The sequence below is a fragment of the Schistocerca nitens genome, chromosome 1, assembly GCF_023898315.1.
Source record: "Schistocerca nitens isolate TAMUIC-IGC-003100 chromosome 1, iqSchNite1.1, whole genome shotgun sequence".
NCBI classification, from domain to species: Eukaryota; Metazoa; Arthropoda; class Insecta; order Orthoptera; family Acrididae; genus Schistocerca; species Schistocerca nitens.
In genome coordinates, this window is record NC_064614.1 from 991,973,771 (window position 1) to 991,996,998 (window position 23,228).

At 39.7% G+C, this 23,228-nt stretch overlaps 1 protein-coding gene across 1 annotated transcript in view; it reads right to left on the reverse strand.

Annotated features, from left to right (window-relative positions):
• LOC126195200 (protein furry) overlaps positions 1 to 23,228 on the reverse strand; it is a 1,217,589-nt gene that overhangs the window by 85,455 nt on the left and 1,108,906 nt on the right. Inside the window, exons 41-42 of the mRNA XM_049933718.1 lie at positions 5,741 to 5,881; positions 4,204 to 4,372 (exon numbers count right to left, since the gene is read on the reverse strand). Coding sequence (XP_049789675.1) covers positions 4,204 to 4,372; positions 5,741 to 5,881 — 310 coding nt within the window. The remainder of the gene's footprint in view (positions 1 to 4,203; positions 4,373 to 5,740; positions 5,882 to 23,228) is intronic.

Genomic DNA, 23,228 nt, shown 5'->3' on the forward strand with positions numbered 1-23,228 from the left:
TCAATATTTTAAGGGGTGAAGACTCAGGGTCAGATCACTATGTCGCGAAGATCAAAATAAAATTAACACCAATGGTAAAAAAGATCTCAAAAAAAAAACTGGAAGAAAATTTGACCCAACCATCTTAACAAAAAATGAAGAATACACTAGGAAATCAGGTGAAGGATCTATCAACTATAATACGTTACAAGAATTAACCACCAAATTAAAATCCATTCCAGATGAGTTGGCTCCAATAAATCCCAGGAAGAAACATGAGTGGTGGAATGAAGAACATGACCAGTCATCAGAAAGAAGACACTAAGCTTGGATAAAGCATCAAGCCCAAAAGTCTGAAGAATCACATCTAGAACTAATTAAGCAAAGAAAGTCAATCCATAAAATCATCAGACAGACAAAACACAAACATCTTAAAAATATCCTAGAAAAGGTAGAAGAGAACTTCCCCAAGAAACAGTCAAGAGATTATTACAAAACCTTTGGGAGATATCTTAAAAAGTATGAGTTCCCAATATTGATGCTGAGAGATAATTCAGGAAAGTTGGCACATAGTAATCAAGAAAATGCAGAGATCTTTGCAGAGACTTTCAGCAAACTTTTAAATTGTGATGACCCACTGGAAACATTTCAAGTAGACACTGAAGCGCCTATTTTAACCACCCCAGACCTACTACATCCTCCAACTATCAATGAGGTTGAGGTTGTTATTCAGGAACTAAAAAATTACAAGGCATGTGGTGAAGACCATGTATTAGCAGAAATCTGGAAGAATAAATCTCCACCAACATATAATTGAAACGTTGATCACAGAGAAAATTCCAGAGCACTGAACCTCAGGAATAATCCATTCATTATTTAAAAAAGGAGATAGAACCAACCCAGGTAATTACAAAGGAATAACTCTTCTGGACTGCACATACAAAATTTTCTCCTGCATAATTTATAATCAGATCAAAAACATTCTGGAACCAAAACCTGGAGAATATCAAGGAGAATTTCAACCATACAGAAGCTACTCACACCAAATTCTTAGCCTGAAACTAGTAATGGAGTATCACAAGTATAGAAACAAACAGTTGTTCATCTCATTCATAGATTTAAAAAAAGCATATGATAGTGTTCATAGACCCACACTTCTAAAAATCCTTGGATCATATGGCCTCCATCCTAAACTGGTAAGACTCATGTAACTAACTTTAACTTAAACAAATTCAAAGGTCAAGTTTAGAGGAGAAATGTCAAAAGCTTTCACAATAAAAATGGGACTCAGACAAGGTGATGGGTTGTCCCCTTTTTTTCTTTTCAATGTGGCCCTCGATTACATCATGACAATCTGGCAAAAAGAAAATCCATGTAAAATCAAAATTGGAGGAAAACCAGCAATAAGAGCAAAATGCCTTGGATTTGCTGATGATTTAGCTCTCTTAGCCTTTGACATGGAAGACGTTCGTGCTCAGATCACAAGTCTCCAGAAAATTGCTTCAAAAATAGGATTACAAATATCCTTTTAGAAAACTGAAATCGTGCCCATGAAACCTCTTTGCATAGATAAAATCTTCATAAATGATCAAGCAATTAACATAGTTCTACAATTTAAATATCTTGGAGAAATTATTTTGCACAACTTGGGTGAGAAAGCAACATGGATAAATACAACCAACCAAATGAAAAAAGCACAATTTCTGACCTGGTCAACATATAATACGAAACGCCAGTCAATAGACACTAAGATCCAACATTACAAAACTGTAACTCACCTGGAAGCAAGTTATGCTTGTGAAACTCTGTTCCAAATTAAAAATGAATGAAGAACCGATCAACTCCTCAAGACTGAATGAAGAATTATCAGAACATGCATCAATAAAAAATACCAGGTTGATAGAGTCTTGAGAATACTCCCTAATGAAACTGTCTATTGTGAGACTGGCCCAGATTCCGAACGAATGAAAAAGTTCTGGGCTGAGTGCAAGAAGCAAGTAGTTGGTTGGTTGGTTGGTTTTTGGGGAAGGAGACCAGACAGCGTGGTCATCGGTCTCATCGGATTAGGGAAGGATGGGGAAGGAAGTCGGCCGTGCCCTTTCAGAGGAACCATCCCGGCATTTGCCTGGAGTGATTTAGGGAAATCACGGAAAACCTAAATCAGGATGGCCGGACGCGGGATTGAACCGTCGTCCTCCCGAATGCGAGTCCAGTGTCTAACCACCGCGCCACCTCGCTCAGTGAAGCAAGTAGTCCAATCTTCAAAGAGAAAGTGAACATGGAATGACTCAAGTGGTCCAATGTGGCAAATCAAGTTAATAATAATAAAAGGAGCGTCTGAAAGTGGAGTTAAGCATTTTAGACTTCACTTTGCTACCGTCAATTTCAGTTTCTGTCTCATTTGCTAGGGACTGGACGCTAACTTTGGTGCCATTAATAGCATTTGCATACAATCACAATTTCTTTGGGTTTTATGAAAGATAATTTGACAATATTCTGCTATGCTAACCACTGAAGGATACATGCATTCCTCTCTTGACAGCCAAACACATTTCATTCAGCATCTCTCTATCTATAACCCTATGCTTTGTTTTACACCTATTATGCAGTAATCTCTGTTTCTATGGAAGTTTCTTTACAGTGGCTGTATACTGTGGGGCATCGCTCCCATTATGAACTGTACTGCTGGGTACATATCCATCCAGTGCATGGTCAACTATTCCTTTAAACTAGAGCCGTAGTTCCTCTACATGCTCCTGCTCTGTGCTGAAAGTTTCAAATTCCTCAATGATATTTCCATGAACCTACTGATTTTTTATGTAGTTTACTGAACATTTATGTTTTTCTGCTTATTTTAGTTGTCCTTTGTACTTTGGTAATCATTCTTGCCATAACAGTGTCAGGGTCACTGATACGAGTGTTGATGTGGACATCCTCAAAGAGGTCAAGTCTCTTAATTGCCCTTAGATCCAGTATGCTTCCATCATGAACAGGGTTCTGAACTACCTGCTCTAGGTAGTTTTCAGAGAGGGCATTCAATAATGTTTCACAAGATATCTTATCACACTCACCACTAACAAATCTGTAATTTTCCCAATTGACTGTTGGATGATTAAAATCTTTACTGATGATTACAGTATGACTGGGGAATTTATGTAAATGTGAACTGAGGTTTTCTTTAAAGTTTTTGGTTACTTCAGGAGATGAGTCTCGTGGGTGACAGAAGGATTCAACTATCATTTCATGCCCACCCTTGATACTGAGCCTTGTCCAAACAGTCTCACATGTATCTTCAATCTCTAGATTGGTGGAATTGAGTTTCTTGTCTACTGCAACAAATACACCACCCCAATTTCCTATTTTACCATTTATTCATACTGTGAGACCCTGTCCATTATTCCTATTTTGTACGGAACAATCTAACGCATTTACTTAGATCCATCAACAGTGTCCACATTTGCATCCCCAAAATTAAGGAAATCATTTTATGCTAAGTTTTTATCACAAATGAGTATTCATCTCCAGACACTAAGACCCAGCCTTTGTACCTGAAGATGACAGTGGCTATGTGAGTGTGAGAGTTGTGCTCGTGTGAATGTGTGCATGTTTTTTTTACTTCTGATGAAGATCTTAGTCCAAAAGCTTAATATTTTTAACATTGTGTTTTATTGTGCCTCTCTGTGACACAGTGCCTTCTCTATGTGATGAGTAGCAATCTGTCTTTTCCTTACGGTTGTTACAGGTGTTATTTGCATATACATCATCATATTACAGTCTGATTTTCTATTAAGTACAAAGCTCTAATCCAATACTACTTCTGGAATGATATCTGCAGATTCAACTGGTTGATTTATTAGTTCAAGTTTGCTGCTTTCTTAGTCTGTCCATCTGATTACTCACTTCTCTCTGTGTTCAGTGTGCCAGTGCCTGTCACTGAGTACTTTCACTTATGCTGCATATAATTTTTTTTAGCAATGAAGCTACTTTGTTAAAACTGCATTAAATGCACTTGAGGGCTCTTTCTGTTGTTTTATGGTTGTGTTTTACCTCTATGTATCTAAAGTTATAATTGTATTTTCACATTTATCTCTGTTACTATTTGTGTAAAGCAGTAGGCACATTAAGTGAAATCTGATGTCAACGAACATGAGAATAACTTACAAACAAGCTGACATAACATAGCCTGCACTGTTTGTTGAACTATTTACTTAAAAATCACATTACCTGGCAGTTCTTTTTTTGTGAATATTTCGCCGTCTGCAAAAGAAGGGTGTGGTGAATTAGCACTATTTTCCCAGTGAGGAGGATGCAGAGCTGTAGGAGGTGCAACAAGTGTTGAGGAACGTGTGACAACCAACTTAAGAATCTTGAGTGCTTCCTTATAGTGAGGACCCTGGTAAAACCAAAAAAGGAAATTCAACATGTAATTACTAGCAAATATATGATGTCAAATTCTACAAAATGTTTCTTTTCAAATGTTACAGCTGGAAAGTTACACACACAGGCAATGCAAGCGTAAAATGTTGTACAAAATCATTTTTCTGTTTTCTGAAAATATTTGTCTGCAAAGTTGAGAAAGTTTGATATGTGAGTATTACTGAATTTTGCACCTATGTAGTTAATAACATTTGTCAGAATAAGACCTAATAAGGAAACTCAAAAACAAACTTTACATTTGTTTATCAGTTTATGTAACAGATGAGAAGAACTAGAACATTAAAACACCTTATAATGAAAGTTGAATTTTTAATATAATAACAGGTGTGCATGTTTACCATTCAGGTCAGGAACATCAGACACATTTCTTCCATAGGTCTTCTCCTGACTTACCTTATTCACATGGCCAATTCTGAGAGATTGTCACATTATAAGATTGGCACTACGACTGAATATCTCAAAACTAGTCATGTGAATAAAGAAATAAAAAAAAAGAAGTGCTAACATTGGCTGTGGGTCAATTACTCGTTGTTTTCCAAAACATATTATTTGCATGTATACTATCATCTTTGTCTATGGTTTTGAGAGATGTTCTTTGTTCTGGTTGGAAGTTTCCATTAGTTTTTCTATATTATTGCTTCGTCTCCTTTCTTGTAAAGTGGTCTTGACGACAAATAGGCCTGTCTCGAAAAATATAACGATGGAGAGATTCATTTGCTGGCAGTAATTTTATATTGGTGAAGCTCAGGTGTACAGCATCTGATAGTTTACTATTAATTTCAACATAAACACTAAAACATTTATTTTTAAGGAAGTTTCTAGCATTGATAACTTGGTTTGGAGATTTAGGATGCGGCTGAATTTGACAAAACTTATTTTCAGACATAATTCTCAAAAACACTGGCCTACACCTTGTGGGAATTTTTGCTCTCTCCCTGGCGAATGATTCATTATACTAGACTTTTTATGGTATTTTAAGTACAATTATCATTGGGCCTTTTGTTTATCTATATCTGCACTACTTTCTTAAAAAAAAAATCATACAATTTTCATTTTGACTCTAGGTAATTTTTTTATGCTATTGGCATTAATCTTTTCAACCGGTTATCCACTAACACTTGTTTGGTTATAAGAACAAAAACTGCTCCAAACAACTAAATAAAAAAGGAGAATGTGTGTGTGTGTGTGTGTGTGTGTGTGTGTGTGTGTGAGTGAAAGTTGTAATAAACTATTACACTCCATCTCAATTTTTAAAAGTGATTGTATCAAAAAGTTGGTTTAAAGAGATAACCAACAAAATTATTATATATGAGGAATTTCTTACCTCTATATATTTTGCAATTACTCTCAGCAGGTCAGCATTAATTAGCTGCACAGCAGCTGATGCTAAATCCACATAATGCAGCATGCAGTGAATAATACCTAATATAGGTAACTGTATAATAGCTGGTCCTTTTTCCAGTACCTGGGAATTACATGAAAACAGATAAGATAATGAAATACATAAAAATGTCTCTTCAATAACAATAAAAGAGAAAGTCATAAATGGAAACAAACTGCATGAAGTAAAAGCTTTCGGCAGTCACATTTGGCATTACTGTACTGCATTTCTGTGCTACTAAAGATAATTTCTTTTGGGCTCAAAGATAAAATAGGAAGTAGTAAAACAAGGTGAAATGTAGTGTAAGTTGCACAAGCCTAAATAAAGAGAGACAACATGTCAAAGAGAAAATGAAATGAAGCCACATTCCAATAATGAAAAGAGTAAATGTAACCACTCACTGTATGACTGAGATCATTTTTAAACATTCAGGCCAATATCCTTTCTCAGAGATAACAGACTAAACACACACACACACACACACACACACACACACACACACACACACACACACTACATTGTCCCAGTGCTGCAGCATGGACTAACTGGTGCCAAATTTCTATCGTATTTCATTGAGTCTATCTTCCTTTTCCTTCATTCTCATTCCTCACACCAACTCCACTCACCACAACTTCTCTATCCCCCCCCCCTCTCTCTCCCCCCCTCCCTCCCTCTCTCTCTCTCTCTCTCTCTCTCTCTCTCTCTCCCCCCCCCTCCCTCCCTCTCCCTCTCTCTCTCTCTCTCTCTCTCTCTCTCTCTGTGTATGTGTGTGTGTGTGTGTGTGTGTGTGTTTGTTTTAGCTCCAAGGCAGAACACTGTCTGGAAACTTTGTGATATTTTAATATTGCTTATATGCTTGTTAACTACTCAACACTTCAAGTGTATGTTTAGTGGTTATGTTTACTCCTACCATTATTTGTATTCCATGTGTGGGCTCCAGTGTCATGATATTATACATATTATTTACAGCACACACAAAGAATCTCTGCATCCACAAGCAGTCATCTACAGTATAACCAGACTTGGTCCATTCATCTATTAAATATTAAATGCAAATTATTAAATCACTGACTGAGTGCTGTGGAATATAGCACAGATTCATTGGGAGAAGAGAGTGACACTATAAAACATTAGAATCCACTAACAACATCCATTTCTAGTCTCCCTTACTCAAACGTTCATTTCACCTGTCAGTGATGTGACTTTCCTAACAAACGAAATTTTGAAGAGTGGGTACAGGTTGAATAATAATAATAATAATAATAATAATAATAATATCTCTTCTAGTGGAAACACTGTACTGTTTGCCAACGACTAGAACAATTTTTGATAATAGTCCCATCCTCAGTCCTTTCTGCTTTCACTTCGATAGATATTTTGACTGGACTGCAAATAATAGGCCAAGAACTGTCTTGGATTATTCTTTGTGTAATAGTATACTCAGCAGCATTGCCTAACTTACAGAATTACTAGGTCAGCGATTCTATGTACTTCTAAATTTTTAAATACATACGTACCTCATCTCTGAGTACTGGTATGTGCACTGATTGTGCATTTTGGGAACTTGCGAGAGTATTTATCAGCAAATAAAGTTAGATATCTTTTTTCCTTTTTATAAAATTGATCAGTGCGTGGTGGACAGTACTTCTGTTACCACTAACTGATCAGTCACTTCCCTTTTCCACTCACGAATGGTGCATGGGAAGAATGTGTTGGCTTTCATTTCTCACATTTTCTCATTGTGATCATTTTGGGAGATGTGTGTGGGAGAAAGTAATATGTTGTTCGACTCTTCTTGGAAAGTACTCTCTGGAAATTTCAACAGTAAATATTTCAGCGAAGTACAATGCCTCTCTTGTAGCATCTGCACTGGTGTTGTTGAGCATTTCTGTAACACTCTCGTGCCAACCAAATGATCCAGTGACAAAATCCACCCACTCTTCGTTGGATCTTCTCTATCTTTTCTATCATTCATGCCTAGTAAGCATCCCAGATTGATGAACAATACTCAAGAATCAAATAAGTGCCTTGTAAGCCACTTCTTTCATGGATGAGTTACATTTCCTTAAGATTCTTCCTATGAATCTCAATCTAGCAACTACTTTTCCTGCTATTTGTTTTATGTGGTATATTCCACTTAATGTTGCTCTGGATAGCTACTCCTGGATATTTTACGGCAGATACTGTTTCCTAAAAGTTGTCATCAGTAGTGTAGTAGTACAGAAGTGGATTTATTTGCCTCTTTATGTGCAATATGTTGCATTTATTGATGTCCAGGATCAGCTGCCAGAGTCTGCAACATTCATCAATCCTCTGTAGGTCATTCTTCAACACTGGCTTTGCTAATTTCTTATAGGCAACATCATCATCTGTGAATAGCCTTAACAAACTTCCGACACATTCTACCAGATCATTTATATTCATTGTAAACAGCAAAGGTCCTATCACATTTTCCTGAAGTACTTCAGAAATTACCTTTACATCTGTCGATTTTGTCCCATTAAGAGCAATGTGTTGAGTTCTGTCTGCAAGGAAATCTTGAATCCAGTCACAAATCTGGCCCAATACTCAGTAAACTCCAATTTTTTTTCACTAAACAGCAGTCTGAGATGGTGTCACATATCTTTCTGTAGTCACAAAAAATGGCATCAACCTGGACACCACTCTGTACATTGGACACCATTGTCTACGGTGTTATGGATCTCACGGAGGAACAGAGAGAGACGAGTTTCACAGGATCTCTGTTTGCAGAATCCATGTTTATTTGTATAGAGGAGATTTTTGTTCTCCAAAAGGTCATAATCCTTGAGCATAAAACATGTTGCATAATTCTACAATATTTACAACAAAATTCTAAATACCATCAAAAATGCACGGAAGCTGCTGCCTCATTGCCATCCAGCATGCTGGAAATAAATAACTACAACAGATTGCTGTGAATAATACAGGCTTATTAACTGTGTGCCTTTGTCCTATGACCCCTCTTGAAAACAGGAATGACATGCACTTTTTTCCAATAACTAAATACTCTTCATTGCTACAGCAACTTACGATAATGAGAAGAGGAGCAAGTTTTTTCACATAACATTTGTAGAATCATGCAGGTGTCATATATGGTCCTGATGCCCTTCTGTTGCTAAGCAATTGTAGTTGCTTCTCTATTCTGCGATCAGTATCTCAATATCTGCTACTTTGATGTTCATACGATGATTGAAGGTGAGACTGTATTGCGATCTTATGAAGTGAACCAATTTTGGAAGACTGAATTCAGCATTTTGGTCTTCTCTCTGTTATTTTCCATTTCAGTGCCAGTAAGGTCACTAGGTTACTGAATAGGTGATTTAAAACTGCTTACTGATTTTATGTAAGACCATAACATCTTAGGGTTTATTGTCAGATCGGTTGACAAAATTTTACTTTCAAAGTCATTCAATGCTTGTCTCATTGCTCTCCTTATGCTCATTTTCACACTGTTCAGCCCTCTTCTTCCCCCCCCCCCCCCCCCTGTCCCGGCTAGGCTTTGACTTCTCTTGAATCTGTGATGAAGCTCTCTTTGTTTACTTAAAAGTTGTCTAACACGGCTATTAAACCATGGTGGGTGTTTCCCATCCCTTCAGATCTTGCTTGGAACATACTTGTCTAAGTCATACTGAAGGATTCTTTCGAATTTTTTCCACTTTGCTCCACATCATCAGCACCAAATATTTGATGCTGACTACTCAGGTACTCTGCAATTTGCTAGGCAAAAATATTATACCACCTTTCTTAACATTTCTTGAAATATCCATAGTCATAGTTGCTATCACAGCCTTATGATCACTTATATCTGCATCTATGTTAACTGATGCAGCAAGTTCAGATCTATTTGTTGCTAGGAGCTCCAAGATGGTACTTCATGAGTTGGTTCTCTTTATTATCTGCTTGAAGTAATTTTTGGACAAGACATTCAGAAAAATGTCACACGAATCCCTGTCTCTGGCATCAGTTTTGACAGCACGACTCTCCCAAGCCATATCTGGCATGGCGAAGTCAGCCTTTATTACAATGAAATGAACAGGAAAGTTATTAACAACATTCTGCAAGTTCTTTCTGAAGCTCTCCATCACTACAGCTCCTGACCCAGATAGTATATAACAGCATCTGATTACCACTTTTGACTGACCTTTGATGCTTAACTTTACTCAGATTAATTCACAATCAGAATCCATGATAACCTCGCTAGATATGATTGAGTTCCTTACAGCAATAAGTACACTGCCAACAATAGTGACTAACCTATGCTTATGATAAATATTCCAATAGATTATTTATGTGAGAAATATTTTCTACTGGTTAGTCTTCAACCATACATGTCACAGACCACACAGACCATAATTTCTATTGTAGATCTGAGTCCTTGGTGCAACAGGCCTTGTGGAGGGGGACAGAAAAGAAAAAAAAAGTGAGTGGGTTGGTGGGCTTTCCTAGTATTTGTGACACACTATTTAATGCAGCAATTCAAAGTCTATTGCAAGAGCTCACAGGAGCAATTATACAATGCGCTTTATAGCTGAGAGCAGGGATATTTCCTTCTGAGTCTCACTTGACAAACAGCCACACGGTGGCAACATGATCTTGACAGTTAATGACACAAAAACCTACACTTGCATGAGTTTTTCTGTGAGAAACATGAGCTAGAGATTGTACTTGGTCTGCTACCTGGCCCTAACACACTTGTCACATCATTGTGACAGTTACATGCAATTTAATTTTATGATGACAATATTTGACTCATTTTTATGCCATACAGAATGCTTCTCTAAACAGTGTTTTGTGGGATTTGCATCCAAATACAAATTTGAAATCACAAAATCAAATTTCACATTTCTAGTGTAGGTGACAAAAACTTTAGAAACAAACTCCTTTGCTTTTGACTAACGCAGTATGCAAGATTTATAATGTCCTTCCAGTGCTCAGAAAAGTATGCTGAAGTAAAGCCAACACAATTTTACAAATAGTGGGTTTTCTATTTAAATGAAACTATGGTTTTTAAACTTTGTTTGCTGTTGCTGCTACTTTGAATAGTGACATTTCTGTACTGATTCCTGATGAATTCACAGTGAAACAACTGGCTCCATTTAGATATGTAAGCATGCCAACATGTAATGTGGAATGTACTTTTTCATTTTAGAAGTCCTTTTTTCAAGGAGAGTCATGACTTTTTTTGAGACTAACAGCACAAGGATGATATCACCAATGGCAATATAATCTTGTGAAAGCATTTTTCTGATCAAGAGACTATTTTGGTCTGTATATTGTTCTTCAACAACGCTTTTACATCTGCTTTGTTTTCCAACATGAAGAATGTAACAAAGAAAGTTTGGTGTAAAAATTTCTGTACCTTGTAATAAATAAAGGAAATTCAATTGTTTCAACATTTGTTAAGATAGCAAACATGGTAAGTAATGATTACACCTGCAGACATGTAGGAGGACAATTCTACTTCTTGGTCTAATGTTGCATTTGAATGTTTAAGGAAATGAATGGAGTAATGAAATGCAAAGTTAAATATTTTAGACATGTACATGCATGTGTGATGTGTAACAATATTATTTTCTGTATCGTGTATTTTATAAACCTCCAGACTAATGTTTGAACACTAAGAATGTTGACTATGGATACAAGAATTGGGCAACACCATTTCTACTGGACACTATAAGCGCAATGTTGGATGTGTGTGAGATTTGAGGTCATCTTACTACTTATAATTAATTTTGCATCCACTAATGGAGAAATTGATGTTGACAAAATGGCATTTATTCATATATTTTGATTTGCGCAACATAACTGTATTTAAAAAGACAACACTGAGATATAAAACATGGAGGACAGACTTCAGCACTCCATGCTGTAACAGAGCAAGCAATTAATTTAGTGTTAATGGTATGAGAAAAGAAATTATGGGGACATTCTTTGAAGATACTGTTAAGGGTAGGTATTTCCTCACTGTGTTGCTGGAAAATATTGAGCCAAGACTTCACCAATTACATCAAACCTAAGAACTTTTTGCACAGCTGCGTAGCACACTGACAGATGCTAAAAAATCACTGATGTGGCATGCCATGGTTGATGTGACTAGAATGGTCAATAAAGACGCTTCCATAGAAAATATAGTTACTGTTTTTTACTACATTTTAAAATGTTGGTTAAGGTGTTTTTCTAGCAACTTCAACTATTTTGAGTCTCTGTGGCTGTAATGGAAGAAAATTGAAATATGGAAATAAGAGTCAACAGTTTCCATGAACATATGTGTGAATGAGAAATGCTTACTTCTTGGAAGGAGGTACCATAAAAGAGAAACAATACATACAACAAGGAGTATCAATGAGTGAATGATTAAATAAATAAATAAACAAATAAATGGAAATAGGAGTACAACAAGGCAGTATGCTAGGTCCCATTTTAATTCTTATCCATACAAATGAAATCCACACCTTAAATATTGGAACCAATATCCTGCTATTATCAAATGATACTAGTGTGATAATAAGTTTGCTGAAGCAATTGCTGCTTACAACTACTGACCAAGTCCTCAAGTACGTCCACTCTTGGTTCAAGACAAACAAGTTCACATTAAATGTAGATACAACAAATTACATGGAATTTAGGAAAATAAGTAAAAATTTAAATCTAAATCGGGTGTTCGGTAAAAAACCCATAGACGGAGTAGCATCTACAATACTGCTGGGGATTTATGTTGATGAAAACTTCAATTTTAAAGACAAAGTAATAAAACCTACAAAGAAACAAAATTCAACCTGCTTTAGAATTACTGCAAACACCTGTACCTGAGATGTTCCACAATGGCATGCTTTGTCTCCTTTCAGTTTCTCACACAGATGAATGTGAGCCATATTGGTATTGAACTTTAGAACAGACTCCCAGTCTGCACAGAAAGTTAGGGGAAGAAAGGAATTTAAAGCAGAACTTAAAAAATTTCTACTCAAACAATGGTTTTACTAGGTAAGTAACTATGTTGGCCAACAACATTTTTCTGATAATGTTCATATTAAGTCAAAACTAACAAACTGTCTTTCATCCCTTTACATTTACGTATCTAACAGACAGCTGTTGCCTGAGGTGAAATCTTTGCTGAATAATTGTTGAAAGGATTTACTGGTTAGGGAGAACAAAAGTAAGGGTCTATGGAAAACAGAGTATGAATTTATAATAACACGAGGATATATGTATATAAATCTGTATACTGTTATGTATATACAGGTTGTTCAGAAATTCCCATTACAAACTTCTAGGGATTTGAGAAGGAAGTGAGTACATAATATTTTGAATAGAAACCCATGTCCGGAAATGAAACCATCTCCGTTCCATGACAGTTTCAATTCATATATTTAACTTGTCCACTTCTGCTTGAGGAATTGAATTAGGAATGACACAGTGTGCTGTTATAGGTAACAATTCAAAAGGAAGCACAACAAAATATCCATTTGTCACTTAAGCACATTTGTTTGTTTTAACACTGAAGAGACAGAGGAAGATCTGTTGGTACAAGACCTACCCATTGCACTAGAAATTGAAGAGACACTAGATGGGGTGGAGAATGTGTATCAGAACATGCTTCATAGGTGCAATGTCTGTAACAATGTTGGTGGTCACCACATTGAGACACCGTAATGCATCAGTGCTGTTCTGTATGTACAGTATGCTTCGTTGTTTTTTTGTTTTGGAACACACAATGTCTTAGTGTTAATAGAACAAATGTGCTCAAGTGATAAATGGATGATTCATTATGTTTCCTTTCGAACTGCTACCTAATACTTGTACTGCATCTTGCCTAATTCAATTCCTCAAGCAGAAGTGCATGAGTTAAACATCTGAACTGAAACCATCACATAACGGAAATAGTACATTTCTGGATATGGGTTCCTATTCAAAATATTATGTGCTTACTCCCCTCTACATGTCATAGAAGTATTAACAGGAATTTCTGAAGACTCTGTCATTGTATGTTCCATTTCCTTATAATGATTTCACATAAAATTTATATACATATTTGGACAACATCCATACAATATTTATTGTCTACAGATGGAGATTAACCGCCTTGGGTAGGAAAAGGAGATGGTAATTTGGATGCTCAGGAGAACTACAAATGTGTGCAACATAGCTGGCGAGCAGTTGTGCATGCCTCCTAACCTTCAATGGAGGGACTCTGGCCTCCAACAGAACACTGGTCACTGGACTCGTCCTAAAAGCTCCCGTTGCAAGGCGAATGCCACAGTGGTGCACTGGGTCGAGTAAACTCAACGCTGAGGATGCCGTTGAACCATAACCCAGACTCCCATAGTCAAGGCGGGATTGAACAAGGGCTCTGTAGAGCTGCAGTAATGTAGAGCAATCTGCACCCCAGTTAGTGCTGGTCAGGCAGCGCAGGGCATTGAGGTGCTGCCAGCACTTCCACTTCAGCTGATGAAGATGAGGAAGCCACGTCAATTGAGCGTCGAAATCCAGTCCACTACAGTGAGAGGATCATCATTAAGGTAAAGTTCTGGTTCTGGATGAATCGTACGATGGCGACGTTGTGCATGACACATGACTTTGCAGCTGAAAACTGGAAGCCGTGGGCTAGAGCCCATAGCTGATCGTTGTGGATGGCTCCCTGTAGGTGCTGCTCAGCAACACCTGTGCTGGAGGAGCAGTATGGAATGCAGAAGTTGTCTGCATACAGAGATGGTGAGACGGATGGGCCAACAGCTGCTGCTAGGTCGTTAATGGCCACTAAAATAGAGATACACTCAATACAGATCCCTGCGGGACCTCATTCTCTTGGATATGGCGGGAACTATGGGAGGCACCAACTTGGCCATGGAAAGTACAGAGCGATAGGAAACTTTGGATAAAAATCAGGAGCGGGCCCCGGAAACTGCACTCATATAATGTGGCAAGGATATGTTGTCACCAGGTCGTGTCATAAGTTTTTCATACATCAAAAAAGATGGCTGCCAGGTGTTGGCATCTGGAAAAGACTGTTCGGATGGTAGACTTGAGGGAAAGTAGATTATCGGTGGTAGAGCGACTCTGGTGGAAACCGCCCTGGCATGGAGCCATTAGGCCACCTAACTCCAGGACCCAACACAACTGCCGATTTACTATACATTCTAACAGCTTACACAGAACGTTGGTGAGGCTGATGGACTGATAGCTATCCACATCAAGAGGGTATTTGCTGGGTTTGAACACTGGAATGATGGTGCTCTCTCATCATTGCGATGGAAAGATGCCATCACACCAGATTGAGTTGAAGATGACGAGCAGATGTCGCTTGTAGGTGGATGAGAGATGTTTGATCATTTGACTATGGATCAGATCTGGCCCAGGAGCTGTGTCGGGCAATATGCAAGGATGCTGAGGATCTCCCACTCTGTACATGGACCACTATAGGGTTCACTGTGATGTTCAGTGAATGAGAGAGCTTTCCTTTCCATCCTCCGTTTGAGGGTGCGAAATGCTCGAGGATAATTCTCTGACGCGGAGGCTCAAGCGTAGTGCTCAGCAAAGTGCTTGGCAATTGTGTTTGAGTTAGTAGATAAAACTCCATTGACATTAATGCCAGTGACACCTGTCATGGTCTGGTACCCACAAACACATCTGATCTTTGTCCAGACCTGGGAAGGTGACATATGGCACCCAATAGTTGAGATGTACCTTTCCTAACATTCCTGTTTCTGTCATTTCATAAGCTGGTGAACACAGGCACGGAGCCATTTAAAAGCTATTAAGTGCTCTAGGGAAGGATGCCGCTTATGTCACTGTAGAGCTCGCTGAAGCTCTTTAAGGGCCTCAGCAATTTCCGGCGACGACCAAGGTACTGACTTTCGCCGTGGACACCCTAAAGTACAAGGGATCGCATTTTCCGCTGCAGAAACGATCGATCTAGTGACCTGCTCAACTACCACATCAATGGTACCATGTGGGGGAGCTTCAACGGTGACAGCAGAGGTGAAAGCTCCCCAGTCTGCCTAGTTGAAAACCCATCTTGGTAGACGTCCGGGGGAATGGGGCTGGGGGAGTGGCAGGAAGATGGGAAAGTGGTCACTACCACACAAGTCATCGTGGGCTCTCCAGTAGACAGATGGGAGAAGTCTTGGGCTGCAGAAGGATAAATAAATGGCCGAGTAAGTGCCATGAACTTCACTGAAATGTGTGGGGGCCCCAGTATTTAAGAGGCAGAGGTCGAGTTGAGACAGTAAAGTTTCGACATCTCTGCCTCAGCCAGTAAGCACGGTGTCACCCAACATGGGGTTATGGGCATTAAAATCTCCCAAAAGTAGGAGAGGTTTAGGGAGTTGATGAATCAGTGCAGCCAATGCGTTCAGGGGTACTGCAGCATCTGGAGGAAGATATACATTGCAGACAGTTATTTTCTGCGTCGTCCTTATCCTGACAGCCACAGCTTCAAGAGGGGTTTGAAGGGGCACAGGTTAAATGCATACTGAGTTCAGGACATAGATAAAAACTCCGCCTGACACACTATTATAGTCGCTACGGTTCTTGTAATATCCCCTACAGCCGCGGAGGGCTGGGGTCCACATTGCTGGGAACCAGGTTTCCTGGAGGGCAATGCAGAAAGCAGGTGTAAAGCTTAAGACCTGCCATAGCTCAGCCAGGTGGTGGAAAAAACCACAGCAATTCCACTAGAGGATGACATTATCGTGAGGGTGGGAAGGCACGAAGCACACAAGGAGGCAAGTTACGCGTCAGGGTCACCTGCTGCCACTGATTGAGTATTTGTGTCCATTCCTATTGTGGATGAGGCATCAGGGAGATCCAGGTCCTCAGGGGATGCTAAGATCTCAGTCTCATCCTCAGGAGCAGAGCTGATAGGGAATGGTGGTGTTGCGGCCACTGGAGGGTCCTTTTTCTTAGCAGACTTCCTTGTTTGCTTGCCCTCTCGCTTCTCTTTAGGGGCTTGCTGGGAGGACTTATCCGAAGTAGCTTCAGGTATGGAGGAAGACCGTGAAGCTCTTCGTCCAGCAGCTTTTGGCTCATTTAGCCACTAGCGAGTGTCCGCTGTGGCATTAGTGGAGACCTTGGGAGAGAGGGTCCTAAGGGACCCCTTCTGCACAAGAGGAGCTGGAGGAGACTTGCTTCTCCAGCAGGGGGGAGAGGACCGATGTCCCCTGCATTTGGGGGGGGGGGGGGGGGCTTGCTCCTGAAGTAGGTACTCTGGGAGCAATGGAAGGAGATTTTTCCCCCTACCACCAAGGGGGCGGATGTACTCTGGAGGCCAGGAGGGCCCACTGTTTGTTACACAGAGTGTGATATGACTGGTACTTGTGATGGCAATGGTAATGTACCTGCAGCATATGTGGATGTCAACTGAATGGGGTGTAATTGTTCAAATTTATGTTGAGCCTCTTGGTAAGTCAACCGGACCAGGGTCTTGTAACCCGTGATTTTCCACTCCTTTTACAGTACTGTGCAGTCTGGCGAGCAGTTGATACAAGTGGGAGGAGGCACACATTGAGTATCTGGATGCAGTGGACGTCCACAGTCTTGATGGAAAATAAACCCCTGGACCATGTTCAGGCTTTTATGGTGAGTGATGGAAACAGGAATATCACCCAGCCGGTCACAAGTGAGTAACGCCCAGGATTGGGCTGGGTATGCTGTCGGAATCAAGACTGCACTGCTTCTCACCTTGGACAGTGCAGTCACTTCCCCAAACTTATCCTCAAGATGTTCAACAAAAAACTGAGGCTTCATAGGTACAAAGGAGTTCCTGTCCATTCAGCTACAGACTAAATACCGAGGCGAATATGGCTCTGTTCTTTCTGTAGCCCTATGTTCCTCCAATGGTGTAGCAAAGGTGGGAAACAATTTACCGTCATATCTGTCAGCATTTTACTCGACCTTGCCCTTCTTAGAGACTGCTGGCACCGTACAGTCACCAGCAAGAGATGATTTAGTCCACTTCATTGTGGGTCATCCGCCCTGATGCCACCCACTCCGAACAGGGGATCTACCCACGGGTGCCACCCAGCCACAGCAAGGGCCACCTGGCATGATGGCCGCTGCTGGGATTCCTGATGCCCAAGGAGGACAGGCATCTACTCCTTGGCATACGTGTGCTCTAGGATGCAGCTTTACAGCTCAGGCAGCAGCAGTGGGATCCCTGTGTTGTCAGAGGGCTACCACCAAATGGGTACATGACAGCCCCATCACAATGGACTGGCTACCGTGCTGGATAATGGACACAGAGAAATCCAATATTGTCATAGGGGTGAAAGAGGACAGGAGACAACCGAAGAAGATGACATACCCTGGAAAGTGTCCTCGCCCAAAAGTTGAATTGCACGTGTAGACGCAAAGCCATGACAAGAGGTTCAGGAGATCAAATCTAAGGGCACTATGGATAACTCATGCACCACGTAAGGCCTCCTTCCCCTTATGGCCCGCACTTCTGTAGAGTTTGGAAAGTGGCAGGTCAGACCATAAAATGGGACCTGAACTTACAGGACTGAAAAGTGTGAGGCTCCTTTTAGTCACCTCTTACAACAGGCAGGAATACCTTGGGCCTATTATAACCCCTGGACCCACAGGTGGGAGGAAGAGGGGGGAGGGGGGGGGGGGGACCCTGTGTCAGGGAAGACTTAATGGACGGGATGAAAATGAGCAAACTCCAACAATCAGTCTTTCCTTCTCATCCCACCTGGGAGTTTTCTCCAGCTGCTTCCTGGCGAGTTGATTTTTTATCTATCCAATCACATCATATTTTCAAAAATTTGTTATTTTTGTTGACATAATAGCTCATGCTGACATTCAATGGAGTATGGTGAAACAACAATTTAGGCAACAGCAACTTTTTTTTGGGACTCTGTTATTAAAGAATCTGTGGAAATACATATGGCAGAAAATTTAATGAATTCTCACAGTGGCTGTCAGTTGGATAATGCATGCAACATTATCATCTCCACAATTTTCTCTAATTGAAGATGACAGAGTACACTGATGACCATGGCAAATGTCAACCTTTATTTTTTATTTATTTATTTATCCTCCCCTCATGAACCATGGACCTTGCCGTTGGTGGGGAGGCTTGCGTGCCTCAACGACAAAGATAGCTGTACCGTAGGTGCAACCACAACGGAGGGGTATCTGTTGAGAGGCCAGACAAACGTGTGGTTCCTGAAGAGGGGCAGCAGCCTTTTCAGTAGTTGCAGGGGCAACAGTCTGGATGATTGACTGATCTGGCCTTGTAACACTAACCAATACGGCCTTGCTGTTGTGCTACTGTGAAAGGCTGAAAGCAAGGGGGAAACTACAGCCGTAATTTTTCCTGAGGGCATGCAGCTTTAATGTAAGGTCAAATGATGATGGCGTCCTCTTTGGTAAAATATTCCGGAGGTAAAATAGTCCCCCATTTGGATCTCCGGGCAGGGACTACTCAGCAGGACATCGTTATCAGGAGAAAGAAAACTGGCATTCTACGGATCGGAGCGTGGAGCGTCAGATCCCTTAATGGGGCAGGTAGGTTAGAAAATTTAAAAAGGGAAATGGATAGGTTAAAGTTAGATATAGTGGGAATTAGTGAAGTTCGGTGGCAGGAGGAACAAGACTTTTGGTCAGGTGATTACAGGGTTATAAATACAAAATCAAATAGGGGTAATGCAGGAGTAGGTTTAATAATGAATAAAAAAATAGGAGTGCGGGTAAGCTACTACAAACAGCATAGTGAACGCATTATTGTGGCCAAGATAGACACAAAGCCCATGCCTACTACAGTAGTACAAGTTTATATGCCAACTAGCTCTGCAGATGATGAAGAAATTGAAGAAATGTATGACGAGGTAAAAGAAATTATTCAGGTAGTGAAGGGAGATGAAAATTTAATAGTCATGGGTGACTGGAATTCGTCAGTAGGAAAAGGGAGAGAAGGAAACATAGTAGGTGAATATGGATTGGGGGGAAGAAATGAAAGAGGAATCCACCTTGTAGAATTTTGCACAGAGCATAACTTAATCATAGCTAACACTTGGTTCTAGAATCATAAAAGAAGGTTGTATACCTGGAAGAATCCTGGAGATACTAAAAGGTATCAAATAGATTATATAATGGCAAGACAGAGGTTTAGGAACCAGGTTTTAAATTGTAGGACATTTCCAGGGGCAGATGTGGACTCTGACCACAATCTATTGGTTATGAACTGCAGAGTCAAACTGAAGAAACTGCAAAAAGGTGGGAATTTAAGGAGATGAGACCTGGATAAACTGAAAGAACCAGAGGTTGTAGAGAGTTTCAGGGAGAGCATAAGGGAATAATTGACAGGAATGGGGGAAAGAAATACAGTAGAAGAAGAATGAGTAGCTCTGAGGGAAGAAGTAGTGAAGGCAGCAGAGGATCAAGTAGGTAAAAAGACGAGGGCTAATAGAAATCCTTGGGTAACAGAAGAAATATTGAATTTAATTGATGAAAGGAGAAAATATAAAAATGCAGTAAATGAAGCAGGGAAAAAGGAATACAAACATCTAAAAAATGAGATCGACAGGAGGTGCAAAATGGCTAAGCAGGCATGGCTAGAGGACAAATGTAAGGATGTAGAGGTTTATCTCACTAGGGCTAAGATAGATACAGCCTACAGGAAAATTAAAGAGACCTTTGGAGAAAAGAGAGCCACTTGTATGAATATCAAGAGCTCAGATGGAAACCCAGTTCTAAGCAAAGAGGGGAAAGCAGAAAGGTGGAAGGAGTACATAGAGGGTCTATACAAGGGTGATGTACTTGAGGACAATATTATGGAAATAGAAGAGGATGTAGATGAAGATGAAATGGGAGATACGATACTGTGTGAAGAGTTTGACAGAGCACTGAAAGACCTGAGTCGAAACAAGGCACCGGGAGTAGACAACATTCCATTAGAACTACTGACGGCCTTGGGAGAGCCAGCCCTGACAAAACTCTACCATCTGGTGAGCAAGATGTACGAGACAGGCGAAATACCCTCAGACTTCAAGAAGAATATAATAATTCCAATCCCAAAGAAAGCAGGTGTTGACAGATGTGAAAATTACCGAACTATCAGTTTAATAATTCACAGCTGCAAAATACTAACATGAATTCTTTACAGATGAATGGAAAAACTGGTTGAAGCAGACCTCGGGGAAGATCAGTTTGGATTCTGTAGAAATGTTGGAACACGTGAGGCAATACTGACCTTACGACTTATCTTAGAAGAAAGATTAAGGAAAGGCAAACCTACATTTCTAGCATTTGTAGACTTAGAGAAAGCTTTTGACAATGTTGACTGGAATACTCTCTTTCAAATTCTGAAGGTGGCAGGGGTAAAATACAGGGAGCGAAAGGCTATTTACAATTTGTACAGAAACCAGATGGCAGTTATAAGAGTCGAGGGGCATGAAAGGGAAGCAGTGGTTGGGAAGGGAGTAAGACAGGGTTATAGCCTATCCCTGATGTTATTCAATTTGTATATTGAGCAAGCAGTAAAGGAAACAAAAGAAAAATTTGGAGTAGGTATTAAATCCATGGAGAAGAAATAAAAATGTTGAGGTTCGCCGATGACATTGTAATTCTGTCAGAGACAGCAGAGGACTTGGAAGAGCAGTTGAACAGAATGGACAGTGTCTTACAAGGAGGATATAAGATGAACATCAACAAAAGCAAAACGAGGATAATGGAATGTAGTCGAATTAAGTCGGGTGATGTTGAGGGAATTAGACTAGGAAATGAGACACTTAAAGTAGTAAAGGAGTTTTGCTATTTGTGGAGCAAAATAACTGATGATGGTCAACGTAGAGAGGATATAAAATGTAGACTGGCAATGGCAAGGAAAGTGTTTCTGAAAAAGAGAAATTTGTTCACATCGAGTATAGATTTAAGTGTCAGGAAGTCGTTTCTGAAAGTATTTGTACGGAGTGTAGCCATGTATGGAAGTGAAACATGGACAATAAATAGTTTGGACAAGAGGAGAATAGAGGCTTTCAAAATGTGGTGCTACAGAAGAATGTTGAAGATTAGGTGGGTAGATCACGTAACTAATGAGGAGGTATTGAATAGGATTGGGGAGAAGAGAAGTTTGTGGCACAACTTGACTAGAAGAAGGGATCGGTTGGTAGGACATGCCCTGAGCCATCAAGGGATCACAAATTTAGCATTGGAGGGCAGCGTGGAGGGTAAAAATCGTAGAGGGAGACCAAGAGATGAATACACTAAGCAGATTCAGAAGGATGTAGGTTGCAGTAGGTACTGGGAGATGAAGGCGCTTGCACAGGATAGATTAGCATGGAGAGCTGCATCAAACCAGTCTCAGGACTGAAGACCACAACAACAACAACAACATATTTATTTATTTTTCTATCTATCTGTAGACAATACAGATTATATGGGTGTTGTCAACAAATACATGTATATGATACAGACACAAGGGTAGATAAAAGTACAATTGCATTCCCTAAATATAAACTACAATTATTTATCTTACTGTGCTTCATGATTATACATGATGTACCACTCTGTTATTGAACATACCAAAGAAAGCCCCTAGTTACAGTACTTAATCAGTCACATTGTTAACATGTCAACAAATACATTGTCAACATTGTCAACAAATACATATATATGATACAGATACAAAGATATAAGTACAATTGCATTTCCGAAATATAAACTGAGGATAGCAGAGTTCTGCAATCCACCAGTGAGGGTGGTGCTGCCAGGTAATGTGGTCAGTTTGTGGCCACGATTCTGGCCACATGTGTGGAGTATTCACAGTGTGCTAATTAGCTGTGGAATGGGAGAACATCTTCACCAGTCTCTGATGGCTCACTTGAGGATGACTGGCTAATGCCCAGTCACAATATCAAGGAGCATAATTGACAATGACCAGATGCAATTTCTTTGAACATTCAATTCACTGTGAAAATTTTAAATTTCACACATTACTACCTCTCCATTCAAATATTAATACATAATAAGGGTAATATGGAACTCACACTGTGACTGGATATTATTATGAGGGAGCAGGATTTTGAGGGTTCTTGTTACAAGTAGATTTATTGGGCGGTATCAGATGAAAGGCAGTGTTGTGATATAGGATACTGCCAATATTGACTTGTGAACAATTGACACCTTTCATCTATGATTTCTGTCTTTTATTTTCATGGTAGTTTCCGGGCTTTCAAGGAAAAACATAACTGCCACTGTACTTTTTATGGTATAAGTATCTGTGTAGATTAATCATTAGATATATCGTCATCATCATCATTATCACCATCATTAAACTTCCGTTCATGAAGCTGGAGACAGCTGTATATGCATCCCTTTCAGGTTGGCTTATCATGTAACTAATATGTGTGCACCTATTGTCAATGTCTTTTTTTCTTCAAAATATCACAAGACCTATCTCTAGGTTGTTTGC